The 22,946-nt window shown below is 43.9% G+C and overlaps 1 protein-coding gene across 1 annotated transcript; it reads left to right on the top strand.

The window, feature by feature from the left end:
* Positions 1–209: 209 nt before the first annotated feature.
* Positions 210–21,663, top strand: MRPS18C (mitochondrial ribosomal protein S18C). The gene is made up of 6 exons (XM_082274397.1): positions 210–368; positions 6,101–6,147; positions 17,428–17,511; positions 18,382–18,439; positions 21,409–21,468; positions 21,558–21,663. The coding sequence occupies exons 1-6, from the start codon at positions 260–262 to the stop codon at positions 21,620–21,622; spliced, it is 423 nt and encodes a 140-aa protein (XP_082130523.1). The 5' UTR covers positions 210–259; the 3' UTR covers positions 21,623–21,663.
* The last annotated feature ends 1,283 nt before the right edge of the window (positions 21,664–22,946 follow it).

Below are 22,946 nucleotides of genomic sequence, written 5' to 3'. Positions count from 1 at the left end.
ACCAGGCAGCCATTTTTCATATGGGCAAGGAAAAATAGCAAAACGCAAACGATATCAATTTTAACAAGAGAATGCATTTTCTTCTCTATGTGGCCAGTTTATTTCTGCTCATTAGAGACGGTCTCGCCAGCACATTCTGACCGAGGTGGGCTGTGGCTGCGGAACTGTAGTGCACGGAGCTGTGTTGTGAGTCGGAGCGGTGCACTGACCGGAAACAGTTTGCTGCGTTTCCGCTCCCCCTGCAGGTCACAGGAGGAAGATGAAGATGCTGGTGTTCAGGTTATTGCAGGGTGCTGTGAGGAGCAGAGCGGTGTCACCGTCATGGTGCAGTCCTGTCACTTTGTACAGTACAGGGACAGCCAGCCCAGGTGAGCCTCCTCCATTCACAATCACACTGGGGTCACTGAGTACACAGGGAGTTCTGTCTGTGCCTGCAGGCTAGATCCACACCTGACCATTATGGTGCAATGTGATAAAGTGGAAGTAGAGTGACAAAATATAGAACTAGTGAGCATGCAGCTGTGTATTGTAGGTATGTATCTTAGACTTACCTGCCTTTTCACCATCTTCTGTATAATGTACACTGAGCCGCACAGCTTAGCAATCAGTCATGGCACACCTCAGTGCAGAGTGAATGGACTCTGGTGGGAGATGTTTAATTCCTATCGCCTGACGCCCGGGACATGCAGTTCTGGACATCGTGCAAGAATGAATTCTTTTACATTTAGCCCCTGCAGACAGCAGAGTTTGGAGTCGACGGTTGTCTTTCTTGTAAAAGCAATCCGAGCTGCTAATTAGCCGCTGGGTGACTTTTACAAGCAGAGGGACACGCAATCAGATTGCTCAATGCCGTCCTGACCAATTAGAATGCCTCCTATCCGTACATGCTAAAGGGTACCGATATGAAAATTAGCCACAGGGTTTTCATATCCCTGGATCGGTGAAGTGACAACCCAGAGTCTGACATCAGGTAAACACGGGACTCCGGTACAGCCAGGGGTGGACTTACCCTTTAACTGTTGATTGTAGGTGCAATTTAAGCCCAACAAAGCGTATACCACCTTGTAGACTTTTCTCTTTTATTTACAGCTATTGCTGTACTCACGGCTCTCTTGAGAGGAGAGATGTGGCTGCTGTATGACTTCCAGACTCTCTTCTCCCATTCACTTTCATTCTATCCATTTACAGAATTATTTGTATATTTTGGGTTCACATAATAGAAAGTGACAAGTGACTGGGCAGGAGGAGAGGAGGGGTGGGTAGAGTGGCTGCAGATGACTGCAGCTGTAGGATCGGAGAGACAAAGGCCCAGTGTTGGAGCACCAGGGCTAAAAGAATATCTGAACTTGAAGTGTAAATAGTAAAAGAGATCACTCAACAATATGGCATACACCTTCCTCACGATCTTAAAACTGCATTTCCTCGATTTCATACAGTGCCGAGCTGTTCTCTGCTCACTCACAGCTGTCAAATAAAAAAAAAAAAGAGCCTCCAGCAAATGTTTACTAACATTACCAAGCGCATGGAGACAACTATAAACATGATTTACAATATGGGCTCTTTGAGGCCCCGTTCACACTGGGGCGACATTGAAGTCTATGCAGGTCGCTCCGGGTCGCCCCAAAGAAGTTCAGGACCCTTTTTCTAAGTCGGAGCGACTTGTGTCGCTCCTATTAGAACGGGTCCGCACCTTCTCTATGGAAGGCGACCTGTCAGGCGACCAGGTCGCCTGACAGGTCGCCCCAGTGTGAACGGGTGCTCACACGGTCTGCCTCCGTAGGCGGATGACAGCTCCATCTCCGCTTGCAGTGCGGAGAGGGAGGTGTCACAGCCCCCGCTGCTCTCTATGGGGAATCAGATGAGAGCGGACCGCCTGTCCGCTCTCATCCGATCCCTGAACGGATGGAAAAATAGGGTTTCAATCCGTCCAGATTTCACAGACAGGATCGGATACGGATGGCAGCGGGTGTCAGCGGAGGTGTCTCCGCTGACATCCGCTGCCCCATAAAGCTGCATGGAGGATCCGATCAGATCCGCCTAAAAAACTGACAGGCGGATCTGATCGGATCGCCCGTGTGAAAGAGTCCTATATCCTTTTTTTTTAAAATTCTTTTAGATCAAAGAAATGAACTTCGGTTTGTAAATAAAGGCAGTTTAACCTCTTAGTGCGTTTGCAGAGATCGCATGTAATTCAGAGCGCACTGCTCCTTCATTACATGCGATCTCATGTGCGGATGCGAATTTAGCCATACACTTTTTACGGCTGAAATTCGCACTGTATCCGCACCAAAGATGCACAGGACCCTTTTTTTCAGCCGCATCAGGATCGGATCGCACAGTGGTTCACACTTGTGCGATCCGATCCTGTGGGAACTGTCAGTTCGCACTGCGATATGCGATCAAACTGGGGGTGTCGTTAACATTTAATTGAAATCCCCTGCGTATCGCATATGGCCGTGTGAAATGCCAGATGTGCGGATGCGATGCGGGAACAGGCTGCGAATTCGCTCAGCGGGGGATCGATCCGCCGATCCCCACTGAGCAGGCGGATGACAGCTCGGTCTCCGCTCTGTGTGCAGAGACGGAGCTGTCAGATCCCCGCTGTCCTCTATGGGGAGATCAGATGAGAATGGACCGCTGCCCCATAGGGATGCATGGAGCATCCGATACGGTCCATCAGTTTTTCAGGCGGATCGGATCACCCATGTGAAAGGGCCCTTAAAGACCAAGCTTTTTTCTGATATTTGTTGCTTACAAGTTAAAATCTGTATTTTTTGTTAGAAAATTATTTAGAACCCCCAAACAATATATATATATAATATAGCAGAGCCTAGAGAATAAAATGATGGTTGTTGCAATATTTTATGTCACACACGCAGCCGTCATTCAAATGCAATCTGTTTGGAAAAAAATACACTTTTATGAATTAAAAAAAAAAAAAAAACTAAACAGTAAAGATAGCCCGATTTTTTTGCAAGAATGTGAAAGATGATTTTACACCGAAATTTGTGATCTTTATTTTAAGCAAAAAAACCATGCTTCTCACTTTATCCAGAATCATGCAGCTTTAGCATGCCTTTTATTTATGTAAGGTACTTGTATAGCACCAACAATTTACACAGAACTTTACATATACTGTACATTGTACATTTTCATCAGTCCCTGCCCTAAAGGAGCTTACATTATAAGGTCCCTAACTCACATTCATACCATTTTAAAGACTGGAGCCAACAAACTACCTACCAGCATGTCTTTGGAGTGTGGAGAGGGCAACAGAAGTGTAAACGAGGCCTAAAAGAGTGTCTCAGTATTGGGTGTCAAAGATGTTTAATTCCTATCGCCTGACGCCCAGGACATGCAGTTCTGGACATCGTGCAAGAATGAATTTTTTTACATTTAGCCCCTGCAAACAGCAGAGTTTGGAGTCGACGGTTGTCTTTCTTGTAAAAGCAATCCGAGCTGCTAACTAGCTGCTGGATGACTTTTTCAAGCAGCAGGACACGCAATGGACCAGCTGGCGCTTTCACTGGCTGATCATAGAGGCAAACAAAGACCGGAGCTGGAAACAGGAACCAATGAACATATATCACTTCTGGATTACCTGGATGTAAACGGCACCATTTTTAAAAATGAAAAGCATTTGATCTCACTTAAAAGCATTTGATCACACCAATATAAGGGCAGAGAGGGGATCTGGGGTCTTATTGACCCCAATTAAAGAGCAAATAAAGAGTACCTGTCACTGCCTATTTCTGTCACAAGGGATGTTTACTGTCCTTGTGACAGCAATAGATGATCAAAAAAAAAAAAAAAAATTAAAGGGACAGTGTAAAAATAAAAATGAATAAATTATTTTAAAAAAGTTCTTAAAGCACCCCAGTTCAAAGGCAAACGCACCTGTCAGTCCGGCACACATACAAACAGTGATCGCCCCACACATATTCATTCGCCAGCACACTATGGATCTTCAGTTGCAGTCCAAAACTTTTATTGTAGAAAGATCTCATCACAAAAGAATCAGTGCAACGTTTCTGAGGTCAGGTATGCCAAAGGGGTCCAGTGTGACTTTCGAAACGTTGCACTGATTCTTTTGTGATGACATCTTTCTGCAATAAAAGTTTTGGACTGCAGTTAAAGATCCATGGTGTGCTGGCAAATATGTGTACTGATCTGTTATCTATCCAGTGTCCAGCTGGTAATCACTACAGCACCCGCTACTGATGAGCCTGTAATCAAGGAATGTTTGTGATTGGAATATGGACAAGATGTCCCATACATGTATCACTGCAAACATCAGATCATGGGCAGAATTCTAGCACCAGATTTCCTGTGTATATCTAAAATGGTAACCTGTAAACTGTCGCCTATCGATAGCAAAATTTACGTTGTGTGTTGCTGTTGCAGTGGCATGTGCAATTTTAAAGGTTTGATATGTTTGGTATCTATTCACTCCACGTAACATCTTTTATATTTTACCAAAGAATTGGATTATTTATTGTATTTTAGCCATTAAAATGCAAAAAAGTGTATCTTTAATAAAAAGATTATTTGAAAAAAGTATGCGCAAATACCGTGTGACAAAAATTGCAACACCCACCAATTTATTCTTTAGGACCTGTGCTTTAAAAAAATATTTAAAATTTGGGAGATCTAAGAAATTTTCTAGCAAAAAATAAAAAACATTTAAAAATTAAACAAAAGTTGTCATAAAGCCCCTTTTATTTTTAGAAGCCCCAGACATTTTAAAAGCACCTCTGCCTAATAAAAAACTTCAACCTCTGCCTAATAAAAAACTTCAACCTCTGCCTAATAAAAAAAACTTCAACCTCTGCCTAATAAAAAAACCTTCAGCCTCTGCCTAATAAAAAAACCTTCAACCTCTGCCTAATAAAAAACTTCAACCTCTGCCTAATAAAAAAAAACTTCAGCCTCTGCCTAATAAAAAACTTCAACCCCTGCCTAATAAAAAAACGTTCCCATCCTGGGAAAAATTATTTTTCTTTTATCAGGACAAGTATATTGGGACCCCGATTTAGTCTCTTGGACAAGTAGTTTAAAAAAAAAAAAAAAAAAAAAAAAAACATTTCTACACCCCTGGGTGTGTACCAATGTAAGACTCACCTGATGCTTATCGTCAAATGGACTTCATCAGGGAGAAACAAGTTTGCTTCCATGGAGGGGAGATTATGAAGTGTTGTTTGACTTGTCTTTAAAACCACATCCCGCCCGGCCTATAGCAGAATGAGGGCCGAGCAGGGGATCAGTTATCCTGACTGGGCGTCATATGATGTCCTGCAGGATAAGCCACTTGTGCGCACCCCCTGGGCCACTCTTGACACACTGCATTTTCAATCTCGGTGAAGAGCCTATGACGTAAGCTCTTTACCATTTGATCAGCTGTGACCATTCACAGCGGTAACCTGGAAGTGCTGGTAATCGGCTTCCCTCAGCGGCTCTCCTGAAAGGGGATCTGCGGTGATAATCAGCGCAGTCCCCATCAGAGGTGTCCACAACAGATGCTAATTAGTTCCCATCCGTATTGGCTGCCAGTGCTGCCTATCAGAGCTGCATATTAGTGCCACCTCATCAGTGAAGGAGAAAATGTATTTACAAAATGTTATAACAGAAACTTTTTTTTTTTTTTTCAAAAATGTTGGTCTTTTTTTAATTTGTTTAGCAAAAAATAAAAACCTAGCGGTGATCAAATGCCAGAAAAAGAAAGCTCTATTTGTGGGAAAAAATTATAAAAATGTAATATGGATACAGTGTAGCATGACTGCGCATATGTCATTCAAAATGCAACAGCGCTAAAAGCTGAAAAATAGTCTGGGCAGGAAAGGGGTGAAAGTGCCCTGTACTGAAGTGGTTTAAATAGGTTACTTCTGATGTAGTAAATTTATTTTACACTTATTTATTTTTTTCGATATTGTTATGTGCATTGCCTATTATTTCATAATTTTAGTAATACAGGAGTGTTTAAGTACATTAAGAGTATAGATCTGTGCACTGATACAGTATGGACAAAATAACATCCTTGCTCATATAACTAGAAACAAACCTTGGAATGGAATTGATAACTCTTTTTAATTTGTCTTTCTAGTAACTCAAGACACCAGCCAGAGTTCACAAAATAAAAATGATAATAGGGTAAGTATAAAGATAGTCCATCACAATACCTGTAAAGCAATGGTGGTTGTTCTTTAACCACTTAAAGCGGTTGTAAACCCTGTTAAAAAAAAAATAAAAAAATAAAAACCTGCAAGACAAAGGCATAATGAGCTAGTATGCATCGCATACTAGCCCATTATGTTTAACTTACCTTAAAACGAAGCCCCGACACGGACCCCCGGACATCGATGCGGGCGCTGCCATGATCCCTCGGCGTCTCTTCCGGGTTCGGCGGCTCCGGCGCGCTGATTGGCCGGAAGAGACGGCTCCAGCGCGCTGATTGGCCGGAGCCGCGATGACGTCACTCCCGCGCATGCGCGCGGGAGTGATTTTTCCGGCAAGCTCCCGGCAACTTAATTGAAGGTCCCCCCGGACCTTCAGAGCGCATGCGCCGCTCGCTCGAGCGGCTGCATGCACTGTAAATATCTCCTAAACCGTGCCGGTTTAGGAGATATTATTTGTACCTACAGGTAAGCCTTATTATAGGCTTACGTGTAGGTAAAAGTGTAAAAAAGCGGGATACAACCGCTTTAAGCCCCGGAAGATTTTACCCCCATTCCGACCAGGGGGTATTTTGCGATTCGGCACTGCGTGACTTTAACGGACAATTGCGCGGTCGTGCGACGCTGTACCTAAACGAATTTGACGTCCTTTTTTTCCCACAAACAGAGCTTTCTTTTGGCGGTATTTGATCACCTGTGCGATTTTTTGATCACGCGCTATAAACAAAAAAAGAGCGTCAATTTTGCAAAAATAGCAATATTTTTCACATTTTTTTATATGAAATTCCCCCCAAAAAAAATGTAAAAATCAAAATTTTTAAAAATTTTCGGCCAATTTGTTTTATGCTACATATGTTTGGTAAAAAAAATCGCAAAAAGCGTATTTTGATTGGTTTGCGCAAAAGTTATCGCGTTTACTAACAAAGGGAAAGATTTTTGTAATTTTTGTTGTTTTTTTTTTTTTAACGCGTAATGGCGGCGATCTGCGATTTTTTTTGCGGTACTGCGACATTGCGGCGGACAGATCGGACCCTTGACTGACATTTTTGACACTTTTGGGGTTACCAGTGACATTTCTACAGTAATCAGTGCTATACATATGCACTGTTACTGTAAAAATACACTGGTAGTGAAGAGGTTAACTTTATTTGGGAGGGAGGGGCTGTGTGTGTCCCTAGGGGCGTGGTTTCTACTGTGATTGGCTGTGGCTCTAGCTGTAAGGACACTGATCAACGGATCTACATACTAGATCCGAGTGATCAGTGTCTTTGCAGCGAGGAGAATGACAGGCAGTTTGTTTACACAAGCTGCCTGACATTCTCCCTCTCCCCCGCCGATCGCCGAGTGGCCGGCGGACATCGGGTCCGCTGGTCACACGCGCGGGGGGGTCCGTGACCACGCGGGAGCGGGAGCGCGCGCTCGCTCCCTAGACCCTCACAAGCAAGCAACGTAGCCCTACGTTAGTTTGCCTGTGAGGGGCTGACCGCCGACGTAGATAGTCGTGCGGCGGTCGGCAAGTGGTTAACGTGGAACTAAACTCAATTATATTAACTATTTTTAATGCTTATGCTGCCAGCATTAGTCAATTGATGGGGAGGTATATTATATTTATCTGTTCATTTTTTTTTTTTTTTTTTTTTACACTTCTTCAGTTGGTTTTCTGGCCTAGGAAAAATTGTCCTACGTCTTAGTCGTCCTTAGGCATTTTTTTTCTTTCATCTAGAGGAGGGAAGGAGGGGATTTCTCAGCTAAGGGCAGATGGATTCCAGGAAGTAAATGCTACATGAATCATCTGCCCCTACTCAAAATGTCCGTGGCCAGAAATGCTAGGGGGGTGTTTTTGGAGACATAGATGGATTGGCGAGTTTGCTTTAAATATTAAAAATGAATCAAATAGCGTTTTCAGTTTGTGGTGCTCAGATACAGTTTCGTTCCACTTTAAATGACCAGACTAACTGTAAGATGAAGGTCATTTTCATTTCCATTTCCAATGATTTTTATTAAGTATTTCAAAATACAAAAGCCATTATGAAAGCATGTGGCAAGGGAAAAATGCAAATCCATCTCCAGATACATTCTAGAGCATACAAAGGCATAGTGAACAAAGTGGAAACATTGTGGTATCCAATGATTACATAACCAACTGTAATACAATGCAATTGTCTGCAATAAGTAACTCTACAGGTGAATACAACCCAAGCAAGTATCTTCTCCGCATCACCATTGAAAACTTAGCTACGGAGGTTATAGAATAAAACCAACAAATATCAACCTTATGTCAAAAGAAAAGAGGGAAAGGACCAAAAACCTTGCTGAGAACGTTGCTTGTGGTGTGCACCACACTGGCTGTGTGGGCTAACAATGTTTTCATATTGCACACTATGTGACAAATGTTAGCCTATGTACAATATACAGCATTCAGAACAGGGAGACTAACTCAGAAAAAGAAAAGTCAGGAAAGAAATAGAATAAGGTTAGAGTAAAGAGAAAGAGGTCAAAATATAGTAATGTTATCCATCTCCATCCATCCAGTTTGTCATGTAGGATTGCCGACCAATGTTCATTTGCCATGATCCAAGTCAACTTGGCCCTCAAAAGATCAAATTTGATCACAGGGACTTCCAGGATCTTGCAATTGAGATTTTGGCTGCTGTAAAAATGAAAGGTATTAATCGATTCACATGTCTCGGTTTCCCCTCCACCATTCGTCCTAGAAGGGCCTGTTGTGGAGTTTAAATGAGGTTCACCTGAGTAAGGGAATGAGTAAAATTATTTGTGCGAATCCAAAACCGCTTCACTTTTGAGTTTGTCCACCATATGTGGAGCACCGTACCCTTCTGACCCCAGACTCTGAAACACAGTGAGGAGGCTCCCGAAACGCAGGATTCTATCCTCACCAGAACCATATACCATCTTAGGAAGACCTTATAATTCACCTCGATCAAGGCAGTGTTTATGTATGATTTAGAATTTTACTGAGCTAGTTTGCCCCATTCCTCCACTTCCATTGTCTCGCCCACATCTTGTTTTCATTTTTCCATTGAAGATAACTTGAAAGAACCAGAATGTAATATAATAGATATCTTAGAAATGTGCGCAGTGTGCTTGTCAAAATTCCTGCATAAGTATTCCACTGAAGTGGAGAGGGTCAAGTCGCTAGTGCATTTTAAAGTGGCTCAGAAATGCGTTATCTGAGAGTATTTAAACATTTCAAGGTCATTTTAATGTGATACTATCACTACAAAAAATATTGCAGTAAAAAGTATAATATTTATCTTCCTGTGTCTTGAATCTTTGCTGTCTTCAAGAGTTTCAGCCACTGAAGAAAATGTCTCATCCTACCCACTTTGGGATGTGTCAGCTGCCTGTTCCTCTGCTGCTTGCTGTGGTTACGTGTGCTGGCCCCTACATTGCTACTGTGTCCCAGATAATTCTTTGGCGGTCAAAGCGCTTTAACATAGAAAGGATTTTGGGCAGATCTTTATAAATATTGGGCTGATTAATTGAAAGATTTGAATCTTCATACAATAAATGGTGTGAATAGTCCCTTCCACATCCATTAATGTGCAGATGAAATAAGTAAACAGGAATTTGCATTTCACATGATTGGATCATTTAAAAAAATCACACAATCACTCCTATTACGTTTTAGTCTTTTTATTTATTTATGAGCTACATCAGTCAATGTGTATTATTAGAGCGGAACTTCACGCAAAAGGGGAGGTTCCTCTTTAAATTATCCCCCCTAGTTTTGATAGGTACCTGCTCGGAGGTCTCCACCCCTCAGTCTTCTGGGACCCATCACAGGTCCCAGAATACCCTGGGACCATTCACAAAGCACAGGGCAGCTTGCTGTGAAGCCGCAAGCAGCACAACTGGCTGCCCACAGTTCTGATGCTAGTGAAGAACTAGCCAAGGTGAGGATGGCACTGGATCCCTGGACATGTAACCGTCCTGCTATTAAAAGTCAGCAGCTACAGGATTTGTAGCTGCTGACTTTTTAATTTTTTTTTTCTAGATTGAAGAACCTTTTTAAAGTGTTACTAAACCCAGGACCCTGCATTCACTATATCTGGTCTCCCACACTACACAGAACATAGAAATGCAATTAGTTTCAAATATACTGCTAAATACCTTTTTCTCATTAGCAGTATATAGCAGTCTTGTGAATTCTATCAGTGTCTGGCTGAGCACTGATAAAGCTTGTAGGAGGAGTTTTTCTTCTTCTCTGACTGTCCTCTGAGGCTGCATGAACCCTGACCCTTTGTCTGGACATTGCTGATTGGACCTGTGCTGATCACATGTGCCCTCCCAAAAAAAAAAAAAAAAACTCTCTAATAATTCACACACCAAACAGAGCATGTCCAGAGTGCCTCCAAGGCTCTGTGCTATCAGCAAAGAAGACAGGATCAAAAAGCATTTTCTCTTTCGTTCATTGACGGACACAACTCTTTATCTTCTTGACCATTGGGTTATGCTCCCCCCTACAGGAGTAGGACACTAGGCAGGAAAAAGCTTGACTATGCCTATGGAGCAGTCCCAGGGGGTATACTCCCACTCTCAGCCATAGGCAGTTTATTTCTGCCTAGTCGGGAGTAAAGACCTAGTTCCTTGCTGGAATCTTTGGTCCTGGCAATTTTTTCCTTTTTAAATGGAATTTTTTCCTATCTTTGTTATTTTGTTCCTGTGAGAGAATGTTATTTTGTTCCTGTGAGAGAATCTACTATCAACTGCTGGACTGGGCGATTAACTGGATAATCTAGATCCAGAGGGTTCCTCCAGTCTGGCCAGCGAGCACGCGCAGGCCTTCCCTCCGTGCTAGGTCGGCTGTGATATAGCCCCACTGGACGGGGGTTGGCCTGCAAGTTAAAAGTCTAGCGAGGGTGCATGTGACCTGGCCTCGGCCTGGGTCGCAGCGTTCCTCCTGGCCGCCAACCTCCCCTATTCCGATGGAGCAGTGGTCTGTCAGGAGCGGTGCCCACCCTGTTTCTGGTATGGTAAGTAGCTAACCCCCCCCCCCCCCCCCCCTCTGACCCTGGAGGTTTTTGGGGTGGACGTTGGCCCCTCCCTGGGGCAGTCGGACCCCCGGGTTCCCCTCCTCACGCAGCCCCCCCCCCTTCTGGTGGTCCTCTGGGGGCTTGTTACCCCCCCTTCTGCCCACACCCCTCTCCCTCCCATGGGGTGGCCATACCTTTTAAATCAGTCTGGGTTGTCGAGCTGGCGATAGGGATGGAGGGAGGGGAGCGTGCCGTCGGCGACCGGACGATTGACCTTTGGGAGGGGGCTGTACCTGGCTTGGGGCCCCTTCCTGCTGGGATCATTTTCAGTGCTTTTGGGTCCCCCCTGGGAGCCGTGTGGCACTGCCATTTTTTTGTAGCCTTTTGTGCTGTGCCTTGGTGGACATTTTCTTGTGGTTTTTCTCATTGAAAATAGTGACGGCCATGTTTTTGAGGCTGTATGACAGGGATTTTGGGGGTGGGAGCCCCTTCTCATCCTTTAGTGCTGACTCCTGGATCTTTCTCTTCCAGATCGCCACATGTTGTGCAGTTTGCCTGGTACCTTGTCAGTGGTGGTGGGTTTTTTTGTGGGGTTTTCTTTCCTTTTCCTCTTCTCTAATGGAGTCCATGAAGCACATTTCCCCACCTGATCCCCTCCCAGAGGCTGCGGGTCCCAACCATCAATCCATCCATGCACTGACAGCGGTCCTGGGAGGTTCCTTCGGGTGATGGACTAGCAAAAGCGCCCCCCCCACCCTCATCTGCCTTTTCAGATCCTGCATCTGATTCAGCCCCCACGGATGTGGGTCACCCTGCTGGGTCTGCTACCACTCATCTGGAATCCTCTGATAGTGAGGATGATTCCTCCACGTCTGCGACCGCGCACAAGAAGGCGCTGGTGAATGCACTGATTGTATCTGTGTGGGAAACCTTAAAGATGGAGAACGCAGCTGAAGCTGCAACGGTGGTGCAAGTACCCTATGGCACTCACAAGCCATCCAGAGCAGCAAGGTGTTTCCTTTCTCTGCCTATTTTGACAGAATTGTCGCTAAAGAGTGGGGACGCCCAAACCGTCCCCATGGGATTCCTATGCGCTTTACTAGGCGTTACCCCTATGAGTCCCTTCTTAAGATGTGGCCTGTGCCCCGCCGGTGGTGGACCCTCCGGTTTCCAAATTAAACAAGGCAACCATGATCCTGGTTGAAGAGTCCCCAGGCCTTAAGGGATCCGGCTGACCGGTAGGCGGAGGCTGTGGCCCGCAATATGTACACTCTGGCTGGTTCGTCAACGAGGCCGGCATTCACCATTGCTCTAATGTCACAAACTCTGACCGAGTGGGCTAAGCTCTTACGCTGTGACCTGGAGGGGGAAAAGCTTCCCCTGCCTTTGCCGAGCTGGCGGAACAGCTGGTCCAGGGGCTGCAGTTTATCTGTGATGTCTCTTTGGCTGCGGCTCCCCTGATGGCTCTCCTCTCTGTTTTAGCAGTGGTCATTTGGCGTGTCTTTGACTCAAGTGCTGTTCTGCGGATCAGACTTCAAAAATGGCCTTGACTGATCTTCCTTTCTAAGGAGATCGCCTGTTTGGAGCTACCCTGAATGACATCATTAAAGGTCTCACAGGGGGAGAAGAGTACTTTTCTTCCACAGGCTACTAAAGGCAAGGAACCTCGTCGTAGCCGTGGGCCCTCCTTCGCTCATAAAGTTTTTTATTTTTTTGTTTGTCTCTCAGGGTCGACTGACAAGGACTCAAAGCCTTTCAGGGCCTCTTCAGGAGGTTGCAAACGAACCTGGTCTGGTAAGCCAAGCTCGGGCTTCTCCACACCAGTGGACAAGGCTCCTTCTGTATGAAGGTGCGCCCTCACCCGTATGGGCTGTGGGGGGTCCTCTTCCCTGGTTTCCAAATCTGTGGATTTCCCTGGTACAGGACAAGTTGGTCCTTGAAGTAATTCGGTCCGACTACAAGATCGAGTTTCACTCTTGTCTCCAAGCAAGGTTTTTTCCTTCCAACTTGCGCCTGTCTCTAGACAGCTTAAGGGCCTGTTTTGGAGCAGTACAAGACCTGTTCCTTCAAGGGTGATTATCCGGTTCCGACTTAGGAATGTTTTCAGGGTTTTTACTCAAACCTGTTCACAGTCCCCAGGAAGGAAGGCAAAGTGCGTATAATCCTGGACCTCAAGGCGCTAAACTGCTTTGTGCGGGTACACATTCCAATATGTGCCAGTCACCAGCGTTTTCTCACTTTGCTGTGGGAGAAGAGCATTATCAGTTTGTGGTGTTACTCTTTGGTCTCGCCTCTGCTCCTCGGGTCTTCACAAAAATGTCAGCCCCGGTGCTAGCTTTGCTACGCTAACGGGGGATCGCGTTACTGGGCTACTTGGATGATCTCCTTCTGCGAGCAGAGTCTCCCTCTGCTCTGGTGCAAAACTTGGAGATCTCAATATGAACTCAGCGAGTTTGGCTGGATTCTGAATTTTCAGAAGTCTGCTCTGGCTCCCTCCACAAAGCTGAACTATCTGGGCCTGACTCTGGACTCTGCCTTGGCCAGAGTACTCCTACCTCTGGACAAACTTCAGAAATTGCAGGCTGCGTGTCGCCTCCTGCTGTCCAACAGATGGTTGTCCCTCCGGACTTGCATGCGGGTACTAGTCCTGCTGGTGTTTACCTTCGAGGCGGTTCTGTTTGCACAGTTCCATACGAGGTCCCTGCAAGGGAGATTTTGACCAAATGGGCCAAGATTCTGCATTCTCTGGACAATCAGACCTGGCTGAGTCGGGGAACAAGGGAGTTTCTGATATGGTGGCTTTGATTTCCTTCCTCCCCTTGTATTGGACAGTGGTAAACATGGATGCCAGCCTGTCCGGTTGGGGAGGCTTCCTCGGCAAGCTTTCTGCTCAGGGGATCTGGACGCTGAAAGAGTCCAGACTACCAATCAATGTCTTGGAACTCCGAGCGATCAGACTGTGTCTGGATCATTGGATGGATCATCTTCAGGGTTGTCCAGTGTGCATTCAATCGGAAAACGCCACAGCGGTAGCTTATGTCAATCACCAAGGGGTCACAAGAAGTATCCTGGCAGCTCTGGAGGTAGCCGGCATTCTAAGGTGGGCGGAATTGTTGGTTCCAGCCCTCTCTGCCGTACACATTCCTGGGGTGGAAAATTGTCAGGCGGATTACCTCAGTCGGCAGGCGTTGGACCCAGGGGAGTGGTCCCTTTATCTGGAGGTGTTTCATCAGCTGTGTCACCAGTGGGGCACCCCCGAGGTGGTCTGTTGGCGTCTCGGCTCAACAGGTGGTATGCCGATCTGGTGCGGCTGGTTGCCGATGTTTCCTTAGAAGCTCCCCCCCGGGGAGGATCTGCTGTCCCAAGGACCGATCTTCCATCCTGCTATACAGTCGCTGGCTTTCATGGCTTGGCTGTTGAACGCCAGGTGCTGAAGGATAGGGGTTTATCTGAATTGGTGACTCCTACACTGTTTAAAGCTAGGAAATCTACTTCTAGGAAGATCTACTATTGTACGTGGAAGATTACATTGCATGGTGTGAGTCGCTTGGGGTTCATCCTTGCTTCTCGGTGGCTCAGATCTTAACCTTTCTTCAACAGGGGGGTTGAACAAAAGTTAGCCTTAAGTACCATCAAGGGCCAGGTGTCGGCTTTGGCGGTAATCTTCCAACGACCTTTGGCTACTCACTACCTGGTGCGTTCCTTTTTTTTAGGGTGTCCGACTTATGATCCCTCCAGGGCGGGCTCTGCTGTCGCCTTGGGATCTTAATTTGGTGCTTTCAGCTCTACAGAAGCCTCCCTTTGAAAATATTCGGGAGATTTCCCTGCTTACGCTGTCCCAGTAGGTGGCCTTTTTGGTGGTTATCGCCTCTGTGCACAGGGTGTCAGAACCGAAGGTGAATGACAGTATAACGCCCTTATCTGGTGATTCACAGAGATAAGGTGGTTCTTCGCCCCGTCCATCGTTTATTTCAAAGGTTGTCTCTGTTTTTCATTTGAATGAAGACAATGCGTTGCCTTCCCTGTGTCCCAGGCCTAAAAATCCAAAGGAAATTGCCTCTGATGTGGTTTGGGCAATTAGGGTGTACCTTGCAGCTACAGAGTCTTTCAGGAAGTCAGACTCCCAATTTGTGCTCGCGGACGGACCTCAAAAAGGGTTGTCCGCTTCCTCTGCGACCATTACAGATGTATCAGACAGACGGTGGTTCAGGCCTATTCCATCAGGGGTCAGGTTCCTCCTTTCCCTGTAAAGGCACTCTCTACTAGGGCGCTTAGTGCCTCCTGTGCCTTCCGTCATCAGGCATCAGTGACGCAGGTTTGCAAGGCGGCCACCTGGTTGTCTGTGCACACTTACATAAAGTTTTATGTGGTGGATGTGTTGGCAACTGCAGATGCTTCTTTTGGTCGCAAGGTTTTACAGGCTGCTGTCTAGAGGACCTGGTCCTCTTGAGGGTGTATTGTTTGTTTTTTAGGTGGGCTCCAGTTGTTTATGGTTGAGCTCCATGTTACCTGGTTGGCTATGGTTTAGCCTTGGGAATTTTTTTCTTGCTGTTCCCATCCCTCATGTTTGATACTGCTTTGGGACGTCCCAATGGTAAAGAAGTTAAAGAGCTGTGTCCGTCAATGAACAAAAGAGAACATGGGATTTTTAGCTTACCTTCAAATCCATTTTTCTGATGTTCATTGACGGACACAGCATCCACCCCTCTGTGGAGTTGGCTTTCTTCTGACGCTGCTTGTAACAAAACTGAGTGCCTATGGCTGAGAGTAGGAGTATACCCCCTAGGACTCCCCCATAGGCGTAGTCAAGCTTTTTCCTGCTTAGTGTCCTACTCCTGTAGGGGGCAGAATAACCCAATGGTCAAGAAGATAAAGAGCTGTGTTCGTCAATGAACATATGAGAAATGGATTTTACGTTAAGTCAAAAATCCAATTTTTACACAATGTGGAGGATTAACCCCTTAGGTTCCACAGCGAGTATATCAACCATGAGTTACTGCATATGCAGACTGATTTTACTGTTGTGTTTACTAAAACTGGTGCACTCAGAATCTGATGCAGCTGTGCATAGAAACCAATCCGCTTCTAGGTTTTATTGTCAAAGCTTAAATAAACATGTTGAAGTTTGAAGCGGATTGGCTACCCGCTGCCTGTTTGCTGCCACTTATTATGTGCATGCTCCTGCAGTGGCTACATGTCATTGCTTAGAGCTGGCTTGGTGATGGAGACAACAACCGAACATGCAATGAGCCTGGAGCATTTAATATCTCTGGAGGCACATGTGGTGGGGTGACAACACAGGAACGCATTTGAAAGAAAGGTCCAGAGCATTGTCACCCTAGATCAAGCCAGGCAATCAGCATTTCCATAAGGAGAAGATGACAGTTGTAGACATTAAAATCCAGCTAGCTTGATATGTGAAAGAAAAATCTTACCTTGGTGCTTCATTAGCATGAATTTAGGCTATAGTCAGCAACTTGTCATACAACCAGTGGTAAAGCAATGGTTATGTCAACTGTCAGAAGGAAGTAGGGGGTCTGAATTTTAGGCAGGGCCAGTCAGCAGTTGTGCCTGAAGAATATTCCACACCCTACTTTCAGAAACAGTAATATCTTTTAGATATATTACTGGGGTTAACAGTGGCTCTTTCTCCTGGTGGCAAACCTGCATTTCTGCTAGGCAGTAATTAAAGACATACAGCACAGATACTTCAAACTATGAAGGGTATGTAGGTTATTTTGTAGGCTGACTAGTATTTCTTAGCCTGACTGGAGTGAACCTTTGAGGCTCGGTTCACATATATGCAATGCAGGAAACGCAGCGAATCCTGTGCATTTCCCACATTGCGTTGACATCATACAGTGTTCATGCGATCTTCTGTGAGTGTCGGTTAAATTAACGACACCCCGAAAACAGCTCGCAAAATGCAGTTTGATTACCTGAATTGGATCGCATGGGTGTGAACAATTCCAATACGGCAAAAAAAAAAAAAAAGGGGTACTGCACCATTTTGGTACGGATGCAGTGCGATGCGATTTGAGCCATACAAAATGAATGGGCTCAAATCGCACTAAAAAGAATTGCTTGTGATTTGAACAGGAATGTGGTTCCCTGCACCACACTAGTGTGAACCTAGGCTGTGTCTCGGTTGCTTGCGTTTCATTATACTGAATTTGGCATGGCAGAAGCATATTCATAATGTAGAAAAGAAATATAGATTAAATAGCAGCCACAAATAAATCTCCTTGTTTTGTCTGTAGCTGGAGGCACTGGAAAATCCTTTCAAGGAGCCCCCCAAAAAATGCATCTTGTGTGATGTGCCAATCGACTACAAGAATGTACAGGTATGTTTTTTTTTTTTTTTTTTTTTTTTAAGAATAATTTGTACATTATATAACCTTAAGGCGCACATGAAGATCACTGGTTTGAACCTACTTTAATTTCAGTTTATTCCCTGCTGCCACAAGACAATTTTTAAAGTTTATTCCACCAAACCGTGAAGGTTCATTTGTTTGGCAGACAGGTAAAGGGTCAGACAAAATAAGTCCTGTTTGACTTCGTTTGACAGGCTCAGTCAGTGATCTCTTTTATATCCACATTAAAGTTTGGAGTGTTTCCACTGCTGCTATGTCATTTTCCATAATATAAAACAATTTAAAAAAAATCAGCAGAGAGTAAATGCCCCTTATAATGGCACGTGCACATGGGCAGGCTATGGAACTTGAGTGTGCAGTTGTTTCTAAAACGTTTGTTTTTTAATTAAATACATTTTATGTACATCCCCTGTTCTGGTTTGTCTGACTGCAGAGAAGTTTTGCTTTAAGCACTTTAGGTTGATTTATATAGAGCTTAGTTTGCTGTGGTCATTTTAGCCCCCCTAGTGTTCTTAGCTTGGATAAAAAATAATCTGGTTTGCAGTTGTAGAATTCAAGTGCACTGCTGCAAGCGCTCCCTCATATGCTGGGAGGATCAGGCGCTGCCTTGGTGTCTGTCTGTTATCCACACATAGCTCAGTATAATCCAAAGCAAAAATCACACACTGATGATGTCTTCACGGACAACAAGCTTCATTACATCCTTTGAATTATTCTGATATAGCTGAAGTTATTTACTCTTAGCACTTCAAATGTTATTACTGTACAATGTAGTATCACTAGGAGAATATTTTAACATTGAACTTATTTTACAATACCTTTTTCATCTTTCTTCAATAGCTGCTGTCCCAGTTTGTGTCACCACATACTGGTCGGATTTATGGAAGGCATATAACAGGTAATTATTTCACTGTAATAAATGGCTTTTAAATATAATACTTGTGCTTCTCAGAAGAAAGCCAGCAGGCTGGAGTATAAAGCTATTTTATAAAATTAGTAAAGATAACATTTCTCATGTGCTTAGAGTTTTTAAGTTTACAGTATTACAATCACCTCTATAGAAAAGGAATTCAACTGTTGTTTTACCTTACTTTGGGGGAAGGTAACAAAAAAACCTTTTGCATGTAGCTTCCCCAAGACAACCCTCCATTACTTAAAGAGGAAGTAAACCCTCCTCTGACACTTTTACCTATAGGTAAGCCTATAATAAGGCTTACCTATAGGTAGTGTAAATATCTCCTAAACATGTACCGTTTAGGAGATATTTACCTTACATGCAGCCATGACGTCACTGGCGCATGCGCTCTGAAGGAACGGCTGCTGGTGCCGTTTCTTCAGAGCCCCGTGCCATGACTGTCGGCTCCTGCACGCGTGCATACTAGCTCATTGTGTGTTTCTCTTACAGGTTGCAAGAAAAAAAAAAAAAAAAAAAAAGTTGTATGGGTTTACAACCTCTTTAAGCCCTATTGCAATCCCAGGTCTCCAATTCCTTATTGGCTGAGACACAGCAGCGGGAACCAGAGACATTGACTTTCAATCACAGCCAGAGAGTAGGGGTGGGACTGAGCCACGCTCTGTGTGTCCTATAGACTTAACTACTGGTTTGTTCACTTGGTTGCCAGTCAAGCCCTGATGAAGGGGACACTTAGTTCCCCAAATGCATTGGCTATTTTCTTGAATTGTACCCTTGACCTTTAATGGAGTAAAGTTGTATCTGTACCAGCGCTTAAATTTCAACCCTTCTTACATAGACACACAGAGGCAGCGGGCATGTGAGTACCCCCATAGCAAGCGGTCGCTGGCTATGGGGGCACTTGGCAGGGGGGGGGGGGGGGGGGGAGAGAGCCCAGGACACTGGCAGTGACCCGTGAAGCGGAGGATTGGGGCCGCTCTCTTCAAAACCACTACACAGGCAAGTATAACATGTCTATTAAAAAAAAAATGTTTTTAATTAGTTTTAGTAATTGCCTGAAATAAGTTTTAAAAATACTGGTAAATGTGTGCCTGTTCCTGGACATTTTTGTGTTGTTAGAAATCTAGATGGTGCTTTTTGGTTAACGTAAATCTACACGGTTACCACAATAATCTAGCCATGTTTGCTATCATTGCAAAGAGTTTACATTTACATATAGTATTATACTGCATGCCCACTGGGAGATAACCAACTTAACTGAGTAAGGCCCCTTTTACACTTGTGCAACTTGGGACATCAGAGTTGCACGACATGTCATTTCCCATGTTTTTCCAATGATACCCATTCTTCTATGCGCAACTTAAAGTTGTTCATGCACTACTTTGGTCCAACTTTCATGCAAATTGAGGGCCTTAGACTTCAATGTTAACCTTTAGAAGTTGCATGAAGTTGTACCTGAATGTTATACAATGCAATTTGTGTGCAACAGTTGTCCATTAACACTTATCAAAGCTAAAGAGGTATCCAAGTTGCACCCCAAAGTCGGCGCAAGTTTGGAGTCGTACAAGTGTGAAAAGGGTCTTAGCATCTATTCTGCTTATCCTCCTTCCCAAAATGACCCCAAAAAGACAATCTGCTCTGCGGATTAAGCTTGTTCTTGTGTCTTCCACAGGCAGCAATCACTAGAATGAAAATATTTTTGGGCTGTGTCAGAATTAAATCTATAACCTCCTTCAACACTTTGAGTAACAGTGCATTAAAATACATTTACAGAGAAGTCTATAATAAAGCTTTTTATTGCAGTGTCTGTAATCATTAGATGTATTTTGAAGCGGGAGCCTGTGTCTTGTCAGACACTACAGCCAGTGAGCCAATCAGGAGACTGAGGGGGTGGGGGCCGAGCCTCCGTGTGTGAATAGACACACAGAGCCACGGGCCAGGAGGGCGCCTGCTTGGGTGACCCCAGAGCAAGCAGCTTGCTCTGGGTGCACGCAGCAGGAGCGCAGGCGTGAGAAGAGGAGGATAGGAGCTGTTCTGTGCAAAATCATTGCACAGAGCAGGCAAGTATGTTTTTTTTTTTTTTTTAAATTAAACAAACACAAAACAAGGCTTTAATATAGTTTTCACCCCCTTCCTGCCCAGACCAATTTTTAGCTTTCGGTGCTGTTGCACTTTGAATGATAATTGCATGGTCATGCAACACTGTACCCAAATGAAATGTTTATCAGTTTTCTCACAGACAATCCAAGGTATTTAGTAAGAGGCATGGCGAGTTTTTTTTTTTTAAGTTTTAATTATTTTGTCACAATTTTATGGAAAACTAACTTCCCCCCCCCAGATACGGTCACTGGTACAGTACATAACTGGTGACCATGTGTATAAAGAAAAAAAAAAAAACTTTCTTTCTGTAAGATTTTTTTTTTTTAACACACTGAGCAAAGCAATACAGTGTTACCATTGTACTACTCTGGGGAAGTGATCAGAATTATTTTTGTTTTACAAATAATTGCTTATACCAGTATTTTTGCAGAATGAAATTAATTCATTCGGTGTGTATTGTGATTGACCACAGCGAATCGCATGGTAGAGATGGGCTGTGATTGGCCCTGTCTGTACCATGTGATCAGTGACCAATCACAGCTAGCAACACAATTGTATATAATGAATGGCATGAATCAACACTATTCATTGTTTACAATTGTAGTGTGATCTTCTGTGATTGGTCACGGCGATCAGTCACCAGCTGTGTTCTGGGAGAATGTCATGATGTCCACCCAGAACGCAAAGGGACCCACCCAGTTGTAATTTTAATAGGCTGGGCAGGAAGTGGTTAAAGCTCAGAGAATGACCTCAGGCTCAACATCAAGGCCATATCTGCTCTCAAAATGTATTTACTGCTGGCAAATATGCTTTTTTTTTAGTGTTGCGAATTATACATATTTTTACTTTTGCAGGGTTGTGTGGTAGAAAACAGAAAGCTATTGCAAAGGCAATTAAAAGAGCACATATTATGGGTAAGATTGTGTTTGTTTTTTACAACCCCAATTCTAGATTGTGTGTTGTACATCAAAACCTATGTAAATGTTTATTTCTTCTCTTCCAGGTTTTATGCCCGTCACATACAAGGACCCAGCATTTCTCAAAGACCCTAAGCTTTGCAATATCTGAAGCTCCTATATTTTGTGTTTTGTTAATAAAATGTTCTTTTGCCATGGTCTTCTGGCTGTTTTATTGCAAGTTTATAATACTGTGCTGCAGTGAGTGACCATTTCTTTTAAGAGGTAGTGGCATAAAAAGTGAAGAAAAGAATACGGACAAAAAGTTCTACATTTTTATTTAACCAAAAATAAATCTCACTTATTTTCTTACACTTGAAAAATATATACAACTAAAATGATTCACAAATATCCCCTTGTTAAGAACACTGTCCCAAATATCCTAATACATTACCTCATTTCACGCTGCCTGCAACTCTACATCATGTACTGTACTTTTCCCATCTCGTTTTTCAAAATGCTTATTCTTTGGCTGGATTAACACCCTTTGCATTTTGGTCACACAAGCTAAACTCGTGTATTAACATTCATTCTGAATAACACCCATTGTACAGTTGAAAGAAAAAAAAAAATTAACTATAGCAAACAAATCCAAGTTGCTCAGTGGAGCTGTACATGGGTGTTTTTTTTTTTCACTTAGTGGCAGGGATGCACTAGTGGTAAATGTAGTACAGCACAGAACGCAGAGAAAAGACTGGTTAAATGGTTGGTAAGTATTAGGCAGGGAGGCAATAAATTGAATAACCATAGATCTATTTATTAGATATTAGTGAAATTTCACAACCATGCAGTGGAAATGTAAATGATTGCAGCGATGTGTATTATTATACAGGATTTATATAGCGCCAACAGTTTGTGCAGCGCTTTACAATGTGAGGGAAGACAATACAGTTACAATTCAAAACAGGAGGAACTAGAGGGCCCCGCTCGTGTACACAGAAAACAAGACTGACTGACATGTAACATGAATAACAATACCAGCCGGTGTTTAAACAGTAGTGCAAAAAATATCTGGGGGAAAGAAAAGTTCACATGGAGTGGTTCTTTTGTAGAAATATAAATTGAGCAGTAATTCTTCCCTGATATTATCCTTATGGAAGCTCGGAAACTAGAGGATGTCTTCACTCTGATGTGAAAACGGAAGCAACCCACCACGCCAGCACCCAGCTACAGAAGTGATCAACAGCATGGGAACTAATGGTACTACAGAGGGGTGAAGAGACAGCTAATGCAGCTGTAAGGTAAATGAGCATCGTTTTTGGCAATTTGAACATTTCAAGCTGTGCAGCAGATTTAGCATATCCATTACTACATAGAAACCTTTGGGACATTCTCCAAACAGCTCATTTTACCTTCCATAAGTCCCCTAGACCGACGTACCTCCCGTTATTGACCAATTCATACCCAGCCACAATTTAGCAGCTGAACATATATAC

The sequence above is a fragment of the Pelophylax lessonae genome (genome assembly GCF_965119305.1).
Source record: "Pelophylax lessonae genome assembly, chromosome: 1".
NCBI classification, from domain to species: domain Eukaryota; kingdom Metazoa; phylum Chordata; class Amphibia; order Anura; family Ranidae; genus Pelophylax; species Pelophylax lessonae.
This window is presented reverse-complemented; position numbering and strand designations above follow the sequence as displayed.